The following is a 20410-nucleotide window of genomic DNA, read 5'->3' as shown; positions in this document are numbered from 1 at the left end:
CGCTCACTATGGTGGGTGAAACTATGAGACTGAGTAATTAAAGAGTTCTGCCTGTCAACAATTGTTCACAGCAACGTGATTTATTGCTAAAACAACCTGTAATCTGGTTTCATGGCCACATTGCTGGTTCCAGCAGTGCAGTACAGTCCCACCATCATGACACCCTTCAGATTTGAGAAAACACCATTTTCTCTGTTCATGATTCAGGTTTGGTTTGTGCTCTGAAAGGGTGAGACTCATTTTAAAAGGAAAATCTGAAGACTGAGTTAAAGGTGCAAAAACAACCCTAAACTGAGAAAACGACAGGAAGGTTTGCTCCACTTTGGCACAGCCATCGATCAATCGGCTGGACGTTGTGTTACAGAGCTTTGAGGTGGTGCAGCTTCACTCAGCTCCACCTTTCAATCTGTTTTTACATCAGTAATGAGAAGAAAACACATTTGGTTTGTTGTGCTTCAGGAAGGAACATTAGCTCCTGTGTCATCTTTAATGTGGATTTATAAAAAAAACAGCATTACAAATGATGAGTACGCTATAAAAAAACAAGTACAACAATGACGTAAAAGTGGATGAGGTGACGCTCCAACACTGATAAAAACATCTCGTCTCTGTACAACACAGTCTCTCTGCTTTTGATAAAAAGGTTTTTACTCTCCTCACATCCTTGAGGAACAGTTCAGGATTGGAAAACCACGTGACATCTGGTCCGACTTGTTACAAACAAAGCCTGGATGCACATAACAGGCTTCAGTCTTGATCCGACACAACCAGAAGGATGACAACTGAGCCGGTCATCGACCCTGTGACCGAGGAGAGAGGCAAACATGAACGATTTTATCAGTCAATAAATCTGTGTGTATGCGCGTGTGTGTGTGTGTGTGCGCTCACAGACGTACCTGTTGCTTCTTCATGATCTCGTCTCTGGTCTTGAAGACCGGTGCATCCTCCACCTCGATGCCTTCAGCCATGTCCTTCACTTTGTCCAGGAGCTCTGTGCTGTACCTGTCGTCAGCGAAGACAAATGATCTGTCAATGTTAGGACCCACAAATACTCACCATCCATCTGTGGTTCATATTTCTAAGAGTTTCGCTTGTAAATTCAAAATATTGTGATTTGACGTTTAACTGATAAGTTAATAATGAAAACAATAATTAGCTGCAACCCTAAATCGCTATGTTCATTGAAAAAGTAAAAAATGTAACTAAAAACAATGGGATCAGCTTTTGTAGATATATTAGTGTCGACAGAGAAATAAATAGAAATGCAAAAATATGTTTCAGCATTCCTGCTGCATAGTTTGTCCAGCAGAGAGCACTGACAGGCTTATTTTCAGCAGTAGCACATCTCATCTTCATCTTGTCTTTGTAATGCATTTATAAACATATCAATCGGCTGATTTACCGTTAATGAATTTCTAAAACAGAACATGCTGGCAGCGCTCAGACCTATCCGTCAGGCCCTCATACAATGATTGTGAAAATTACTGAAGCACTTTGCAGCCTGAAATCAGACTGCGCTTTGAAGTTTAAACCCTCCATTATCAGCACTGGTATCACAGATCCAGGTTCAGTTTGGCTCTGAGAAAAGAAACCTCAACTAATAGGCAACTGATGCTCCCACTGGCTTCATGTCAGGCACAGACAGCCTTGATTTAAACAGGGGGCTCATTAGCGCTTCATCAGCTACAGCCACAACGCAACTGCAGCCTGAGTGTGTTTGTCGTTTTGCAACACAGGGGGCAGCAGTGAGCTCACTGTGAGTTTAAACGGAGACGAAGAAGTTCATGGAACCGAAAACACTCTTGGACAAAAGTGCACAAAGACTGATCAGAAGCAGTGTCAAACAGTATGTTTAACGTTGAGACGAGCACGCGCTTCAATTAGGAGGACTAATTGATACGTTTGGTACATACATCTACGGTAAACTTAAACAAAGGAGTTAAACACCCCGCGCTAACGGAGGTTTAGCGGCTGTAGAGCGGTTTTATGAGCTAGAGCTCAGGTAAAAAATCAACACAAATACCTTCCCGACAAGGGCGCACATGAACTAAACCGTGACAGCCACGAAAACACGTTGTGTTTACGTACCGACAGCCGAGGAAGACGTTGTTGGCCCAGACCATGGACAGGGAGAGCAGGCGGTCCTGTTGCGGCAGCTGGAAGTCGCTTATGTTCCGCAGGATGAACTCCCTCCTGGCCTGCCAGTGTTTTTCACTCTCCCAGTAACCTCGAAACGTTTCTACCTGGTCGGCCAGACCTCTGTTTTGTTGGATAAACTCATCCACGTCCAGGGCAGACATCTTGCTCTTCTCCGACCGGGTCAACAAAGATAACTTCCTGTTTGCGAAGCGGGTCCCGGAAGTTGTTTATCAGGTCAGCGTGTTTCAAACAGCGCCGCTCAGCGGTGGAGCTGAGAGCTACAGCTGGCCTGAAATATCTCCTGTACTGACGGTCCTTACTGGTCTTAAAGTTTGCTTTGAGTATGATTTTTTGATAAGAAACAAAATAGTTTTTCTGTATAATTTTCTGTACAATACCTGGACACTGGAACAGGCTGACTTTAATGGAATGCAGCTATCATTAATGTCATTCATTACACCTGTTCTGTGCTTACTATGACATGTCTGCTGTGAAAAAGACCCGTTTGGAAGTTGCAGTCTGTTAAAATTGAAGCAGCAGCACCTCACTGCCTTTGGCCACAGAGCAACATCGGCGAACAGGAGACTGCAGGTGGGCTAACTCAGCCTCAGACTTCTCAGTCTCCTGCTTCCCCCTCCAGCTTGATATGTTTGTGTTTCTTGCTTTGCCAGAAGGTATAAAATTCACAGAGCAGGTAGTGAAATGTCTGCGGCACACACACGCACACACACACACACAGACACAGACACACTTTAGACACACTAATTTTTGCCTTCTTCTCACTTGAGCAACATGTCTGTCTCTCTGCACTTGACCAGCCTGCCAGGAATATGATCAGAGGGGAACACCGGACTTTTAACCTCCAGTCTATGTAAAGAGGCTTACGGATAGTCATTCAGGCTCAGAGATATGCACAATCACACACACACACACACACACACACACACACACACACAAAAACACACACACACGCACACACAGCAGAGCAGGGGATTTGGGGCTTTTTTTTTTTTACATGAAGTCATTGATATGCAGAGGGATTCCAGAGGAAGGCACGCCAACATGAAGTCAGACAGACAGACAGACAGACAGACAGACAGATCAGCTCACTGCTTGTTTCCGCAGCAGAGTAAAAACTGATTAAACGAATGTCTTTCAAAATGTCTTCAGACCGTCATTAGAACAGCCAAATGCGTGTAGGAGGAACAGAGTGAAGGACTTGGACTCTGTGATTTGCTGTGAACTCAAACTGAATTCACTTCGCTTTAAACTGAAGGAATGAAATATTAACAAAAGTCCCATTAGCTGTTAGCTTAATACTCTGCGCAGAAAATAAATAATGAAGAAGAGGAGGTCAGCTGAAGCCTTATTTATATTTTAAACTGGCAGAAAGGAAACTGAAATGACCAAGTCCACACACGTTTGATGGAGAAGATTATTCAAAAAGTGAAAATGATACGTGTGCTTCAACGCCAACCAATCAGCAACAGGCGCCGTCATGCTCGTGCAGCGGACAAATGGAAGGGGAGGGGTCGTGTCATGGCATCATAAATGACTCACCCACCTTTAATAGGTCTTCAAGCGGTTAAACACACACACACACAGCTTAAGAAAACCCCCTAAAATGGACTATGTTAAGGCATTTGAAAACAGTGCATCTTTTTCTAAAATATCTTGAGAAACACCTGAAATTTGGTCTCACGGTGGGAGTGAAGGCACGGCGGCGACGCAGCCAGAAGAAAGACTGAGCAGGTTGGGACAACTGTTGAACATGCAGAGATGAAATAACGTCTGAGCGGATCCAGACAGGAGCTGCTTTAATGTGGAGCCTGACAGCTTCAGTGAAGACTGAGATGCATCTGAGTGACTGTCTGAACACCAAAGTCACTTGTTGCTCTCACACAAAAAGGATCAATTTCAGCTTTGCTTCCTCGAGGTTAACAACAAAATCTGATTTCACTTTCAAAACAAGGGAAATTAAAGCGCCTCACGATGAATCAGTCAGACTACAGCCGCGAGTGGTTCTGCTGGCTTTTTTCTAAGAATAACTCAATTAAGAATTCTGTTGGTTTTTCCTTCACTGACTTTTAAACATCTCATGAATGTTTCAGCTTCGTCCTTTTTTCCATTGGAGCTCTGAGCTTTGTAGTTTCCAGTGTCAGTTTACCATAAGCGGTTACAAAACTTCTTCCCACAGACAAGACAGACATGACGCTGCCTGAATCTTCCCCCTGCACACTATTTATTTATTTGGATCCCATTAGCCATTACCAAGCAGCAAATACTCTTCCTGGGGTCCACACAAGTAAACATTATCGTGGCAGACTGATAATCTGTCGGCAGATTAATCAAAATGTCTGCAGGCACGTCAATGACGATGGACGTTTTTTGGATTTTCAAATATTTTTCTGTGTTCAAGTGAAAAACGCATTAGTCTTAAATAAATGTTCACTGGGGCCAAAAGCAAAGAGATGCTGCTGGGCGCTACCGTGTGCAAAAACATTGTTTATTCATTTTTTATTTATTTATGTAAGTTTACAAATCTCTGTCCTCTCTTAGAAACAAGGAGCTGCTGCTGTCTGCTGATAAATGCTGCTGCAAAGTGAACAGAAACTTTATTTTTCCTTCACACATCTCTGTCAAACACAGACAGTGCAGGCAATAACAGAGTTAGATAAATTGTCATTTAAGCATTATGCATCGGTCATCAGCCACTAAACTACATCAATTTTTAAAAATAGTTATGTAATTAAAAATCTGAGGCAATAATCTGGAAAAAAAATTAACAGTTTTAACACTACAGATGATAACAACATCAAATTGTTCACGAACACATCCAATGCAGCTCTGTTAGCGGCCAGGCTTTAAAAGCAGGAAGCTGGGGGCAGAGGTCAGGCGTAGAACAACCAGCTGTTTGTTAGCAACAACAACAGCATCTCTCCATGAAAAATTCTGTGAACCAGAGGCAGCATGTGGTCCTGACCGCAGCACCGCCTGACGGGCTGCTTTGTATGTCCTGCCACTGGCAACGACCTCGACCAGACCACAGTTTGGGGAAACCTGCTCCTCACCCAACATCCAACTATACAAAACACAAGAAACATCTATCCTAAAGTAATGTCACCTGGTCTGTATGATCTTAATTTATGTTTCATATGGCAATAAAATCACAGAAAACCTGAGCAGCGGATTTAAGCACACTAACACCCCCTACACTAATTACCACATGGTATCTCCCAGAACCTTTAAGCGGGTGCTTGGATGGAGCCTCAGGACTCTTTGAGACTGAACACCCTGAAGGTGAGTGATGTGAACACAAACACTGTGCAGTAATCTAAGATGTAACCTGGATGTGCTTGTCTTTATGGGAGTGTCCCACCATCAGTTCCAGCTGAGAGACGGCCACAGTACCTCCAAAACACAACAACTTCAATAAAAACCCTTCAAGTTTGAGCCTTATATCTTTTACCGGTCCTGTAAACCAACTGTGCTACAACATGCCAATGCTACAAAATATTAATAATGAAGAGGACCTTCATGACAAGCTCAAAAATTCTAATAGTACCCCTAAAAACAGCCTGCACAGTGACCGAGAGAATAAAATCACAATATCTTTCTGTCATCTTCCACAAGAAGTTCAGCCCTTAAAATGTTCTCCCCTCAGACATTTTCTTCCCCCGTGACTCAGTCCTAGAAAGACAAGAAAACACACAAGTGAGCACACATAAAAAGCCACTTTCCCCTCCTCTCAAATTCCCCCAGAAAAACCACCGGTGGCACTTCTGAGTATGTTATACTTTGGGCAGCTTCCAAGTCATACAAGTCACCGCTTTATTGAGTGAACTAACCCATTAAGTTTATGGCCTCGCTCTCCCCCTCTCACTCAGCCTGAAATATACACTGATGCTGAAATAATACACTGCGTTCTAGCCAGCTCTGGCAGACAGCCGTTCTTGATGAGTCACCTAATGCGTGCTTACTCAGGAGAAAACTATAATTGGGAAACACACAGACAACAGGTAGCCCTTTCAGCCGGAGTCCTGGGGCAGTGCCAGTGCGAAAGGATTAACCCACCCTGTAAAGTGTCTATATCAAGGTTACTGCGAGGAGAGTGGGACGGGCATGAAAGAAGGTTGTTAAAGATCATTATAAACCTGTTCGGGGGCGTAGGAGATAATTAGATGTGTATATCTGGATACTGCAGGGTGTAAATCACTGAATGCAGAGTCAACCTTCAGTGGGTTCCTTCAAAAGATGAACCGCTGAATTTCTGCTCAATTTCATGCTTTAACTTAGGAGTAGTTGGCTTTCAACTCCATCTGATTTACTGATTTTTTTCCTCTGTGCACATTTTGAAGGTAAACTGAATGGTGTGCTTTAGCAGCTGACCTTCTATTGGCTGAAGGGATTATACTTTTGCCTGTCGGGAGCGAAGGAAGAACATTTGCCACAATTGCTCCATAACCTTCACCAAGTAGTTATTTTAACCCAAACCACGATCTTTCCCCAACCCTAATGAAGTCGTCTTTGTGGCTAAACTTAACCAAACCTCAAGGTGGAATTTTACTTCTGTGCAGATACACGTAAACGTCTTTGTGAACCCACTGTTAAATCGTGCAAGGTACACAGGGTCGTACAACACAAGTCAAACTGTAAAGCAAATGGATGAATAGATGACAAGTCATAAAAATATTTTTCATGCTGGAGTGTGGAGGATGAATTGAAAGAAGCTGCTCTGCGGTCTGGTGGTGCGGCGGTGGGTACTTCTGTATTGCTCGGCAGGCAGCAGCAGACTGAGCAGGCTGTGGCTGGCGTGCGTGCACATCCCATGGCAATTTGTAATGTAAATAAACAGCTAATAAACAACCAAATAATGAGAAATAGGTTGAAAATCAACTCCCAAACCGAAACTGCTGACCTGCAAGTCAAACTGATTGGTTGATCCAACAGTCTGTCAGACTTTGCACGTACAATTAAGCAAACTATTTTCACAAGTTGTCTTCCAGCAGAGCATACAAAGCTAAATTCGCCCACCTTGCCCTGTCCATTTCAATCTATAAATCCAAATTCTCAGTCATGTTTGTTTCACAGATGCATTGATTTTTAATTTTCTGACGGAAATTTGGAACAGTTTTGGAAAGCAGGATACACCTTTAAACCTGCTCGCTGGTCTAACTGAACCACACATTATTACTGAAACCAGTCAAACATATTACATCGTACTTCCTGCTCCAAACTTTCCATTGTTCCTGTTAATGCGATTTCCTGTTTGCAGCCACGCTCATGTCAGATGAATACATATACATTTGCCGCATTTTGAAACAAGCTGTTCCTTGATCACACTGAATTTATATTTTATCTCTAAACATCAAAACAACTCACACTGGGGGATGATGTGCGCAAGAAAATCAGACGCTGTCAAAGTCAAGGACATCTAATGGACCTGTATTTTTAATGTGTTTGGATGCCTTTTATGTTTTTCTCTTTCCCTTACTCTTCTTCCCTCTGCCAATGCTGATTTTATGTTGATCTGTGTAGAATTTCAATCTCTGGAGACTTCTTGTTTAATAAAGGTCAAAATATAAGCTGTCAAATATACGCCTCTTCATTTTACACAAGCTGTCTAAACCATTTCAGCAGTCATAGAAGGCTAATCGTGGTAAAATTACTCAGGAGGAAATGCAAACCTTTTGGCTGCAATAGCTTTATTCCCCTGCTCAATATCATATATGTAAAGCCTAATGTTAAATTATGATTGCACCCTGCAGCCATTTTAGATGTGAGCATGAGCATGTAGGAGGTAAAGCAGGGAAACGAGCTCATTAGCCACCTAGAGGCTGAGTCTAGCGAAATAATGATTTCTGATTTCATATATGACCAAAGCAGGAAGAGCACCTCTGAAACTTGCTGGAAAGTGCATTGTAGTTTGGAGCAGGGTTATCACATTTAGGCTACACTTGGCTTTGCGTTGACTTTAGCTTCCCATAAAGGAGGGGGTGTTTCAGATTTTTAGGCTTGGGACCCAAGTGATAAATGTAGTCTGTCACCCTGGGACCCAGACTAATTAAAACTAGTGCTCTTGACATGTATAGATGCCGGAGCAGCAGGGCCTGCCAGCTATTTCAGGTCCTGAATCCTGACCCATCGTTTAAAAAATGAGGATATATACCCGTCTATTGGCCTAATTGCAGTTGACATGGATATTGGGGCCACGGTGCAGAGCATGCATCTCCGCAGTCAGTCGTATCCTTTCGTTACACCCACTCCATTGTAACACCACCGCACTCTAGATGAACACTGTCATCTCTGTGTTCACATATTGATCTTATTTGTGGTTATGAAAATCCAATGCAACCTATGTCATGGAAAAATGGTGTAATGCTGGCTGATTCTGTGCGTGCGTCTATGTGTGTTGTTGCTAGTGGTGGTGGGAGAGTGATCATGATTGATGTTACCAGTAAGCTACACTGACATATTTTATTGAAGACTTTATGTCCCGTGAGTAACAAAAGAAGAAAAAGACAAAAATGTTTGAAACTAATTAACTTGACTGAAATACTTTAAACCAAACAGACTGCAAAGTCCCAGGGTGATGAAGAAAATTAAACGTGAAGGGAATCACAAATTTAGTATTTGTCCTCTTTGTGCTTTTTGACACAGCTCTGCCACCGTCTTCGAATCAAAGATAAGGGGCCGACATGCTTTGGAAAGATGGTGTTGTTTCACTTTTGCCATGGTACGCGGTGGACTATGAAATAACTAAGAAGTACAGTTTTTTGTTGTGGTATTGGTCATTTAATAAATGGTACATGGTTTGGGGTCTGGGTCTGGGCGACTTTACATGCATATACTTCAAATAGCGTTGGGTACTTTAATCTGTAATAATAGTGTCGTATTTTATGAAGTAAACGCCTATTTTAAGTAGACTTGAACTGAAAAGTAACCAGTAACTAAAGTAAGTGTTGATTAAAAAGTAAATGTACTCGGTCACTGTCTATGACTGTCATGGATTACTGGAACACTTAAACACAACTGAGGCCTCCTTAGTGTTATTAGTAACACCTGTGCTTCCCCTGCTGTGACTAGTCAAAGTGTTGCTGGGCTAAAAATGTGCCATAGACTCATATAGGACACTGAATCATGATGTTTTATTGGTAAGACTCTGGTTTTCTTTGGTAGAAAATCAATTGTATAGTACCTCAGTGTAGATTTGAGGTTACAGTTGAGGTTGGAATGGTCAAAGCCAATTTTACTCTGCATTGTATGTAGAGCATTACATTAAATGGCCAAGCACCTGTTTCAAGAGACGGGATGTGAAAAGAATATGTGTCTCCAAACTGTGGAACATACAGCAGTGTGAAAAGATACTGAACATGCTAAATATTTGGGCATATCTGTTCTGTTTTTCTGCGCCTTTAGCGGCCTGTTGTGTAAGAAAGCATCAGATCAAACCTGTCAAAGCATCACTGCACAGTCTGCTACTTACTGTAACCATGAGCTAATTATCATTTATCTTGTTAATGTCTGTGAAAATTAAATGTCCATCTGTGTTTTGAAGGTACATTTGTTCGCTTCGGCTTGACTTAAAAAAGCTTGTGTGTAAAATAGCCTGAACAGCTTCAACCTTTATACCACCTGCAAGCTAGGCTAATGTTTTCAAGCTAACGTTAGCCTAGCTCAATTATTGTAGCACAATAGCTAAAAGATAGCAGTTAACTTTAGGTAGAAGGTAACATAAACCGCTAGCTAACTGTGAAGAGATATATTATAAATATCTGTATCATACATGTCTTAATCTGTTGTGAAATACCAGGTCAGCGAGTAAAACTTGCTAACATCATATGATTTAAGAGGTGAAAAGCAACTACTATAACTACCGTAGCTACTTAAGCACAGTTTTAAAGTAGCAGTACTGAAGGTACCTGAAGTATTTACATGTTGTACTACTAAATACCTCTACCACTGTGCTTTTTACCTCACTACATTTAATTGACAGCTATATTTAGTCATTACTTCTTAGGTTTTTAGTGTATTGCTAGTTCAACTTAAGCGTAAGTACAACCCAGACTCCCAAAAGGCTGGTACTCTGTGTAAAATGTAAATAAAATGCGAATTAAATCATTTGCAAACAAACTTCCTCTTACACAAATACAGCGTTATGCGTTCAGGTGATACCGTGTGTCTTATTTGACTTCGACAAATACACCACCTCTCCCCCAGAAACTGATAAAAAATGACTGAATACTCTTCAGCGATGGCAGCTGATCAGCGTTGAAATGCGGCACCAACGGGCCGAGGGAGATTTGAACCACCTTCAAATACACTCACTGAGGAGCTGAACTGCCAAGATTATTGGACATTTCTGGTATGTAGATGACATCATGTATGTAATTTAGTTATAACCAACCAATAAATCCTATTGCCTTTAACTGAAAATATGAACTTTTTGTGGAGACTCACTCTCAGATGGGTGTTGACCCAACGTTGTGGTCATTTCTGAGGCTACGGCTTGTGATGGTGCTGTCTTATGAATAAAGTCCATTTACTGTGTCGGACTCATTAGTTATTAATACTAATGTCTTAAAATTGATAGATTTCATGATGTGCTACATGCAGCACCTTTAACCGCACATCGATAACCATCGGAAATGCTCTGCAGCTGTAAACCCCACCCATCTGGTGCACCCAGCAGATTAAACAAACTACAATTACTATTTGACCCAGATCTGGGTGGATGTGCTTCCTGAATAAACAATGTGTGCATCTCATCAGACAGGAAATTGAATTACACTCAAAACGACCACGGAGAGGGTCACGGGCTGTTTCCTCAGGGGACGCTGGCCTACCTACCTGTGATATGTGGAGGAGAGGGAGGGGAGGACAAACTGTGGGATGCTGCTGTTGCATTTGAATGTGTGCCAGAGAAATCCCTCCTCTGTGTCCTTCAGTGCCTCATTTCACTTTGTGCAAAACAGCATCACACCCTGTTTTCCTCTCTCTCTCTCTCTCTCTCTCTCCCCCCTCTCTCTCTGCTTTCTGAGGGACACCTGATACAGCTGACGTGAGCGTTGGTACACCTGACATCCTCACCCATGCGCGAGTGGTTTTGTGTAAGCGTGCGTTTGATACAAGCAGAATCGTCCCATTTGCTCAGTGACTGACCTTAATTTTCGTGTGCCTCCTGGCTCTGCGTCTATGCGTATTGACCAGACATTTCAGATAGAGAAAAAGCTGAGCGAAGATGAATTACAGCAAGCAGAGATGATCTGCTGTGCTGCCTGTCACTGCGGGGACGCGGAGTTAAAAGCCGCACATACTCAGTGAGACGGGCAGCTTTCATGGGGAACGAGGACGGATTTGTTTATGGGGACTTAAATTTGCCCTGCAAATGTCAGACTGTGGAGAAAAGTCGAGGGACATGCAGTCCTGCTTGACAACAGAGGATTTAGAGACAGTGGATGGTAGTAGATTACACATTGATCAAACACCCTCCACCCCTTTTAAATATAGATTTTAGAGAAAATGTGAAGGAAGGTAATTTACTTGCCAGCCATTCCCTTTGGATCGCTGTGAGCTAATCAATCACTGGTGCAGAGATATTATCACTTACTGTAAAGTGCAACTACAGGCCTTCACTTTGGACTGAAGCTGCCTCTGCCACTTATTTTGACAGCAGTTATTGGCAATTGTGAGAATTAAGTGTTGCGTTTCAAAGCCGATGGACGAGTTGAGATTGATATTGAAGGAGTGCTCTGAGCTGAAACCTGTGGATGAGTTTGGACTCTTACATAATTCTTCCTGCAGAGAGGAGTCTGGTCACATGACATAAGAAACGGGGGATAGTTTGGCTGTGGTTCACCTTTGAACATGAAGCCATCATTTTTCAGAAAATTTCACTTTTTAATTTGCTGTAGCTAAAATAAATGTTCAAGTTTCCACACATCTTTGAAAGCTAATAGCACTGTGCTTTGCATGGCTGTGTCCTCCAGCCATGAATAAGTCTATTAATTTCCAGAAATAATTTATTCTAAACTGGTGGCTGTTGGTAATAACCGCTTGCCGTCCCCGGATGCAGCTTTTTTACGTCCCATTTGAACACTTTGTGCCACAAAGTGAGCCTCGCTGACAGAGAGCTGGCAGGTGAAGGTTCAATCCCCGTCCTCTCCTCTCCGAGGCGCAGTCATCTAGCGTTTCTCAGAGAAGGAAGTGCTGCTTGCGGTAACAGTGAATTGAAAGTACGCCATAAATATGGCGCCAAAAGAGTTTTCAAGCTGATGATAAGAGCTGATTTTCCTCTGTGTTGTCTTTTTTTTCCGGGGGTGGGGGGGAGGGGAGGGGGGTGTGTGTGTGTGGGGGGGGAGAGAGGTTGCAAGACAAGACCCGCCTGTGCGTTTGTGCAGAGCGGTGTGCACGTACGCCGGGTAGAGGAGTGGAAGCGAGGCAAGGCAGCAAGTGAAGGCGAGGAGAGCTCACTGTTTTATTTCTGAAGGAGGGACGTTGCGAAACTGGCTCGCAATCTTTTCTGACTCATCGTTTGGAAATAAAGCATCCTTTTCTTTCTTTCTTTTCTTTCTTTCGTTCTTTTTTTTTTTTCGTTCTTCTTTTTTTTTTTTTTTTTTTACCTTTACCCCTCCTCCTCCTCCTCTCGCCTCCCCGTCTCCTCCTCCTCCTCCTCCCGTACCGCTGGCACTGGAGAGGAAAACAGTCGGATTTTGACACCACGTTTGGGCTGCTTTTGCAAAATGCGACATGCTTTCCCGTGAGCGGTGTGTTGCGCGCACCTCGCCGCCTGCTAAACCGTGAGCAGCCGCAGGACCAGCGGCGGCACCACTGTGTTTGTTGTTGTTGACTTGTAAACGGCTGCAACTCTCGTCTGGCTGCCACTTTTGGATTTTATTTCGGATTTGGACTCGGCGGCCGGTCCTCGCAGGGCTGACGCGCTGTCAGCACGCACCGTGACGGGAAGGGAAGTGAGGGGAAGGGACGGTCCTGTCACCCAACGTGGATCCAGAGTCGGGGCTGTTTAGCAGCACTGCTAGCAGCCTGCCAGGGCACCGAGTGGGCAAACTGAACTAGTGCTAAACCCTGCACTGTAAAACTACATGTGCCTGGCTCCCAATGATCTCCTAATCTCTGGGAATCGCCCGCCGTCCAGGATTGAGGACGCCTCTGCACCCGAAGCTGACTGCGATCAAGGTAAAAATAAAAAAAAATACCACTAATACGTTAATGAAAATGGTGAAATCTAAAAGTGGGAGTGTTGCAGGACCTCTGAAGTCCACTTCGCTGCTGCCGCTGCTGCTGCAAGTGCTATACCAGTGCTAGGCTAGCAGCAGGGCAGCAGCTCTGTACGCACTTTTGCAGCGGGCTTGTCAGTCACAGTCAGGGGCGCTTACACCGACGTTAGCCCGAGCGGTGCATGTGGGTCAAGGAGGGGGTGCGCGGTTTACGTGTCGCAGCGAAGGAGAGACAAAAAAACCCCGTGTTGAAGCCAGACCCCCGTGCACGCACAGAGGCGAAATTACCCGGGTAAACTTGGCCATGTTGTGCCGTAAACGTGAACGCGCCCCGGTGGGAATCAAGTGCGCGAGGCGGGTAGTTGGAGAGTGTCCAAGTGTGGTTATTTTTTTGCGCCTAATTGCAACAAATAGGGTCATTTGCAGCAGTGCAGATAGGAATGCGAGTTGTAACTTGCGGGCCAACGCGAATGCTGGAATACACACACACACACGCACGCACACACGCACGCACGCACGCACACTAATGCATAGATGGACACATGCAGATATGAGGTGAAGTTGCGTGATGGTGAGGAGGAGAGCAGCACAAAACGTTCAGTCCGCGGAGGATGTGCAGGTTGCTTCACTCCCTCAGTAAAGAGGGGGGAAGGAATCAAGGGGGGGCAGCACAGGTTTTAGGCAGGCTGAGCACGCAACCACACACATACACACATCAAGGAATTAGAGCAACTCCTCTCTGCCTCCTTCACCCCTCTCCTCCTCCTCCTCCTCCGCCGCCTGCTTTCTGCTGTGCAGATCTAGCTGGCGTTAGATGAGGGGGGAGTGGCTGTTGTTTACCTCCTCAAAGTCAGAGCTCTGTCTGTAACCCATCCTGGTTTGGATGAGTTTGGCTGTTGCATCCTCACCTGGAGAAACAGCAGCAAAGCAGGGGCTTGACAGGTGGATGCAGATGCTGGGAGTCGGATGCGAGCAGGATTAATGGGGTGTAAGTGGGGCATTTACTTCTGGTGGGATTTTCAGTGGCGCGTTGTGCCCACCTTTTCTTTATAATTGCCCAGAGAATCTCTGAAGAATATTATGTCTGCCTCTTAGTGCTGATCATTAATGAACGGAGCAGTTTATCCACATCCCTTCTTTAATTTTTTGATGGCACATGCAAAGCTGAACTGGCTGGAGCCTTGAATCAATTAAGATGGGATCGTCTGGGGACTTGTTAAATGTTCCCAGTTGTGACAGCAGCCCCCCCCCCCCACCTCTTACTTCTCTTCCCACCATCACACACACACACACACACACACGCACACACACATGCACGGATGCATCATCACACACAAGTTTGAATAGTACGCACACACCGACTGTGTGTGCTTCTTGCACATATTCAAGCACAGATGCACGTACCATGCTCTTCAAACTCTCAGCAAACTCTTGCACACACACTCACTCTCTCTCTCTCTCTCTCTCTCACACACACACACACACACACACACACACACACACACACACAACCCTCCTCCTGCTGGAGATGAGTCATGGTGTGTGGGGGCATAACAACTCTCTCTCTATCCCCCTCTCTGTCTTTCATATCTTTCCTGATGCAGTGCTATCTCTCTCTCGCTCTCTCTCCCTCCCTCTCTCTCCCTCCTCCCCTCCCTCGAGACTCGCCTCTCTCGCCTAGAGACAGTGGTTGTTTACAAGGCAAGTGAACAGGGATGAGAGCTGTTTTCATTTTGCATCCTTTTTCCCGACAGCCCTCCAGCCAGTCATCCATGTTTCAGTCCCTCCTTCCTCATTCATCCATCCATCCATCCATCCATCCATCCATCCATTGCTCTGTTACTCCCCAACCTTTTATCCATTCATCCATCCATCCATCATAATCTCCTCGTCATCTCTCGAACAAGATTTTGCTTAGATTTTCCTCATTATATGACTTAGTGTGTGTGTGTGTGTGTGTGTGTGTGAGAGAGAGAGAGAGAGAGAGAGAGAGAGAGAGACACACACACACACATGATACGCCTCAACTCACAGCATGTCATGTGAAACTCGAGCACCATTCTAAGCTTCACATGTGTACATATGCACACGTGTGTATGGGCGGGGGTGTACCATAGCGTGTGTGTATTTGTGTCTGCTGCGTTAAGCGCTGAGCTCTGATTGGCTGGGAAAGGGGGTAAGGACCCCCACGTGGTGCGTTGTATCGCATTAGCAGCTACGTAGTGAAGAGGAGGAGGAGGAGGAGGAGGAGGAGGGGGGTGTTCATGAATGGACCGCTGACGTCATGTAAACTGTACCCTCAATCCCACTCACATATGCGCATGCACGCCCCCCCCCCCCCGACACACATGCACATGTGCACATACATGTTGTTAAACAAATTGCTAAATAAGGCTGAAGAGCAAATTTATGTGTGTGATTCAGAAATATGTGTCAGATAAGAAGGATGGGAACCAACTGAGCTGAAGGATGTGTGTGTGTGTGTGTGTGTGTGTGTGTGTGTGTGTGTGTGTGTAGCTGCCTGCAGGCGGGTTGGCTAGCTGTCATGTCACCAGCTCTCTGCTGCGCTCTGCTCTGCTTACTAACTAACCAGCATGTTGGCCACAAGGGTATTACTACTAGCTGAGGAGGATTTGTTTGTGTGTGTGTGTGTGTGTGTGTGTGTGTGTGTGTGTGTGTGTGTGTGTGTTCTTGTTGGTGTTGAGCTCCATGTGCTGTGATTCTGTGAGTTGAGACCAGTATTGGATTTTCCATATTGACAGTGATGCATATAGATTTCTGATCATGTTGTTGTCGTAATTTATTTTATGTCTTCTTGCGGAATAAACAAGAGATACAATAAATGTGAAAAATGTTTTTCTTCAATAAATAAGGACATTACAGTTCCTTGCACTGTAATATAACATGAATTCTTCAATAAAATAGGGCTCAAATAAAAATAGGAGTTGAATTTTGGCTAATAAACATCACTAAAATGGTCATTTTAATGTTAATTTGCTTTTGTTTTGAGTTTGGGGGGATTTTCCTGGTTTCTTCATGTGCAGTTTTTGTCATGTCTTACAAGTTTTGCAACATGAAAGCAACCATGTGGTGGATTAGAGGCTGCAGGCGTGTTTGCATGCATTAGCCCGTGTGTGTTTGCGTTAGGCAGATGACCCCGCTGCGGCCTAGAACCTCATTAGCGGCTTCTTGAGCGCGTGCACGCGATGACGTCAGACCCCTGTTTTCATTTTTACCTTTCTTTTTCCTTGCGCCGCTCTGACTCGGCCTTGTTAGTAATAAGGATAATTGCAAAGTCTGCACACCTGCACACATCACTGGCGAGGAAGGAAACGGTACACATATTTCACAGAGAGATTTTTGCAGGAGTAATTGGAATGTGCTTCATAAGTCTTCGTCCCTCGCTGACTGAATAGGAGCAGTGACTGTTCTGGTGCAGCAGATGGTTTTTCAGGTAAAATTAATGATCCGTTTTTTGTCGTAGTTCAGTGTGAAGTCTGTGTTGGTACCACGAAGTTGACAGTGATATCATTAGAGCGTATCTCACCAAGCTTATGTTTCTCTTCCTTTGTACTATTCATGTGTTTTTCCCTCATTAATGAGACATAAAACCACAGCAGTCCTACTATAGGACACTAAACATCTTATATTATAGATGGAAATATGTTTGCAGGAGTTAACACACATGCTAAAAAAATGTTCTGGCTAAGGCTTCTCCAGTGTGAGGACTTGGAAATGGGAAGTGTTGGGGTTTTGGAAATGTTGGTCCATTAAAACTGAAGCTTCTGGGGGATTGTGAAGGGTGATTTTTGACAGCTGTTTCACATTTATAGACTAAATGACTAATTGACCAGTCAAAAAAAATCAACAGATGAATCGGCAATGAAACCAAGTTATTAGTCGCAATCTGAGTATCTGTGTTTGAAGTGTGCTGCTGAAGGAGTGAAGAGCTTCCATAGAGGGACCATCGATACTGAAAATCTGTCACCACTTCTGCTATTTTTAAAGACATTTTTCACCAAGCTGCAACCTCTGGGGCTGAAAAGTGAAGCCAATGTGGAAGTGCTAAGAACTGCAGTACCTCAAATGGCCACTTGAAGCTGGCTCCAAAAGTCAGAGTCAGTCCCCATAGACCCCCATATTAAAATGGCCAACTTTACAGCAGAAATAAACATGTTGACGTCCTCATACATTCATTCATGACATCTGTGCAGGGGTGAATTTTTATAGAACTCACTCACTTGTTTTAAGGCTCAAAGTGATGCGTAATCATGGGCATGGCCACTGAGCAAGATGGCAAAGGCCGGAGCTCCTGAAACCTGTGGGTGACGTCACAGAGACTACGTCCATGTTTCATTCAGTCTGTGGTTTTCACGTGATGTCGCTATTTTCAAGGCCACATTAGTTTGTGCAGACTTTGTTTGATTGACATCTGCCTGACTCTCCTGCTGTTTATCCCATCTGATGACCTGGCTGACGTGAGCTCTGCCTACCATCAACCTGAGCAGAGGTCTGATCAGCCAGAACAACTGAGAATACCTGCGTGGGTGTGCGGGGCCTTTAAGAACAGGCAACCTGGCAAAGAAGATCCAAAAATCCATCCATTACCACAGATGGAAGAAAATTAGATTCGAGTAGAATTGAAAAACACCTGAGAGAATAATTTCCTTTCAAAGAGAGGGCCGTGTGTGCCTCTTTTTTTTGGCCTTTTGCCTTTAATTGATAGCGCAGCTGGAGAGAGACAGGAAAGGGGGAAGAGAGTGGGGACGACGTGCAGCGAGGGGCCCCGGGTTGCACTCAAACCCGGGCCGCTGTGGCCGGGACGCGGCCTCCGTGCACGGGGCCCACGCTCGACCAGGTGAGCTAATATACGTAACAGGAGAATCATATGTCCAGTTAATGTCCATCCTGATGAACTCCATGGCACTCATATATTCATATATTCATATATTCATATATTATAGATATAATGAAAAAAAGTTGATTCTAGAAACATTTACTGAAATTTCTTATCATCCGTTAGCGTCCTAAATGTCAGACTGCTCAGTCTGCCAGCTACCTCCTACTCTTCTTTAGGGAAAAAATAAAAAGTCTGAAGGCTGTAAGCACAGTGATGGACGGGCTGACAGATGCTGCCTGAGCTCCTGATGGGAAGAATTTCAGGAGTTGGTGTGTGTGTGTGTGTTTGTGGGGAGAGAGGGCGAGTAAACAACAGACAGAAACAGTATGTCAGACCTTCCTTTGCTGTTTGAACACCCGGTGATCCAAGATGCAAATAAGCTTTTGATTCACCGCGTCATCTGTGAGGATTTCATATGCGCTTAATATGTATTTAAAAGCATCACATGTTTCAAACTGAATAAAAGAAGGGAGGAGAGCTGAGGTTCAGAGGGAGTGAGGTCACATGTTCATGTCTCGAAAATGGCCGCTCATCCGAGTTTTGAGACCACAGAGGCAAAGTTTGCATAGTTAGTGAAGGATAATACGCACAAAGAAGTGAGGGAGAGAAAAGAGGATGAAAGGAGGCGAGGTGGCTGGAGGGAGGAGGAGAGAGGCAACAAACGAGACGACGGGGAAGGTGAAGCCAGCAGGGCCAGAAGGTAGAGGAGCGGAGGAGACGCGGAGAGTCCAGGATGAAAGACGACGGGAGGGGTGGTGGAGGAGGGGAGGTGGAGGCGCAGGTAGATAAACAGGGAGCTGGTCGTCAGTCGCTGGGAGTGAAGGGCAGAGTGTTCATCCTCCATCTCTCTGTCCTTTTCATCCCTCCTTCACTCCCTTCCAGGAGCTAATGAACTCCTGATGGCAGTGAAGACGGGAGCAATGGATCAATCCCCCATCTCTGTGTTTGGTTCTCCCTCCTTCCCTCCCTCCCTCCTCCCACCTGTCCTCCCCTTTTGCTCTCTCTCCTCCTGGCTTTTTGGCAGGGCCCCAGCCTCGCTGGCTCCAACTCACCTCCTTCATTGTTTGTCAGCAGATTTCTGGAGACAGAGCGGGAGGCTTAGTTAGAAAATTATTTGGACCTCAGCCTCTTCCTTCTTCTTTCTTTTTATTCATTTCTTCTTCTCTCTCTCTCTCTCTCTCTCTCCCTCTGTTCTGTTTTCTGCTCTCTCATTCCTCCTCCCATGATGCAGCGGCAGCAGCAGGAGCAGTGGCAGCATCAATAAATATTGTGTTAATGTTCTGGTGGCTGGAGCCAGCAAGGTGATAAAGGAAATCTATTTGATTTCTGTGGCTCGTTTGTTTGGCCCGACGCCTCTTCGCTTGGTGTGCGTAAGTGTGTGTCCATATTGTGCACCGGCGTACAGTATGTGTGTGCGTGCACGGCTTAGGACACAGTGTTTCTTCCTTAATTCCTTTCATTTCCTCTTCCTGACATCAGCTCACTCCCTTCACGCCTTCACTTGTCCTTGCCTACTTTGTTCCATCCTCTTTTATTTCTTCCTGAAGTTGTGGACACTGTTGTATTGAGGACACAATCCTTACTCTTTATGCTATGCAGAAGTCAAACTATTGAGAACCAGCCGCTGTTATGTTTCCTCCACACGCGGAAGTCACATAAGGACATGGTATGCATAAAAGGAACTTGTTTGCATGATGCGTCGTCCCACCGCGTCTGAAGGAAAAAGCATTTATACTCGGGGTTAGCAGCTACACTTGAAGGCTGGACAGAATGCCTCTTCTCCTAGAGAGGACCAAGATGTGATAAATGGGGATAGTGGTGCACATTTTTGGACAATTTTGCTTTAAAGGCGTCCACAGAAGTTTGTAACCTCTGCAAACATGGACTGTTGCTGTGTTGAAGCATACAGACACCTTTAGCGCTCTGAAGAACAGGGATATTTTAATGTGTTCTGCAGAAATCGATCATGTTTTTCACACTTTTGCACTTAGATGACATTTGTACTAACAATCTCTGCCCTTTGTGAGGTCACCTACAGCTACTAAAAAGTATTTAAATCACTTAAAACCAGCAGCTGACTTGCTCCATCAAGATTGTGATTGTGTCCAGATTTCATTCATAGTGGCATTTTCCT

At 44.6% G+C, this 20410-nt stretch overlaps 2 protein-coding genes across 3 annotated transcripts in view; one reads left to right on the top strand and one right to left on the bottom strand.

The window, feature by feature from the left end:
• Positions 1 to 454: 454 nt before the first annotated feature.
• On the bottom strand, positions 455 to 2325 carry cdkn2aipnl (CDKN2A interacting protein N-terminal like). Its single transcript, XM_076750611.1, has 3 exons — positions 2089 to 2325; positions 897 to 1002; positions 455 to 800 (listed from the first exon to the last, which is right to left on the bottom strand). The coding sequence occupies exons 1-3, from the start codon at positions 2298 to 2300 to the stop codon at positions 792 to 794; spliced, it is 327 nt and encodes a 108-aa protein (XP_076606726.1). The 5' UTR covers positions 2301 to 2325; the 3' UTR covers positions 455 to 791.
• Positions 2326 to 12509: 10184 nt separating this feature from the next.
• Positions 12510 to 20410, top strand: part of jade2 (jade family PHD finger 2) — a 174578-nt gene continuing 166677 nt past the window's right edge. For both annotated transcript variants that reach the window (XM_076751124.1, XM_076751123.1), the window contains exon 1: positions 12510 to 13335. The gene's annotated coding sequence lies outside the window, so the exon portion shown is untranslated. The remainder of the gene's footprint in view (positions 13336 to 20410) is intronic.

Source organism: Chaetodon auriga, chromosome 15 (assembly GCF_051107435.1).
Source record: "Chaetodon auriga isolate fChaAug3 chromosome 15, fChaAug3.hap1, whole genome shotgun sequence".
NCBI lineage: Eukaryota > Metazoa > Chordata > Actinopteri > Chaetodontiformes > Chaetodontidae > Chaetodon > Chaetodon auriga.
Note: the sequence above shows the minus strand (reverse complement) of the source record. Positions and strands in the feature narration are given on the sequence as shown.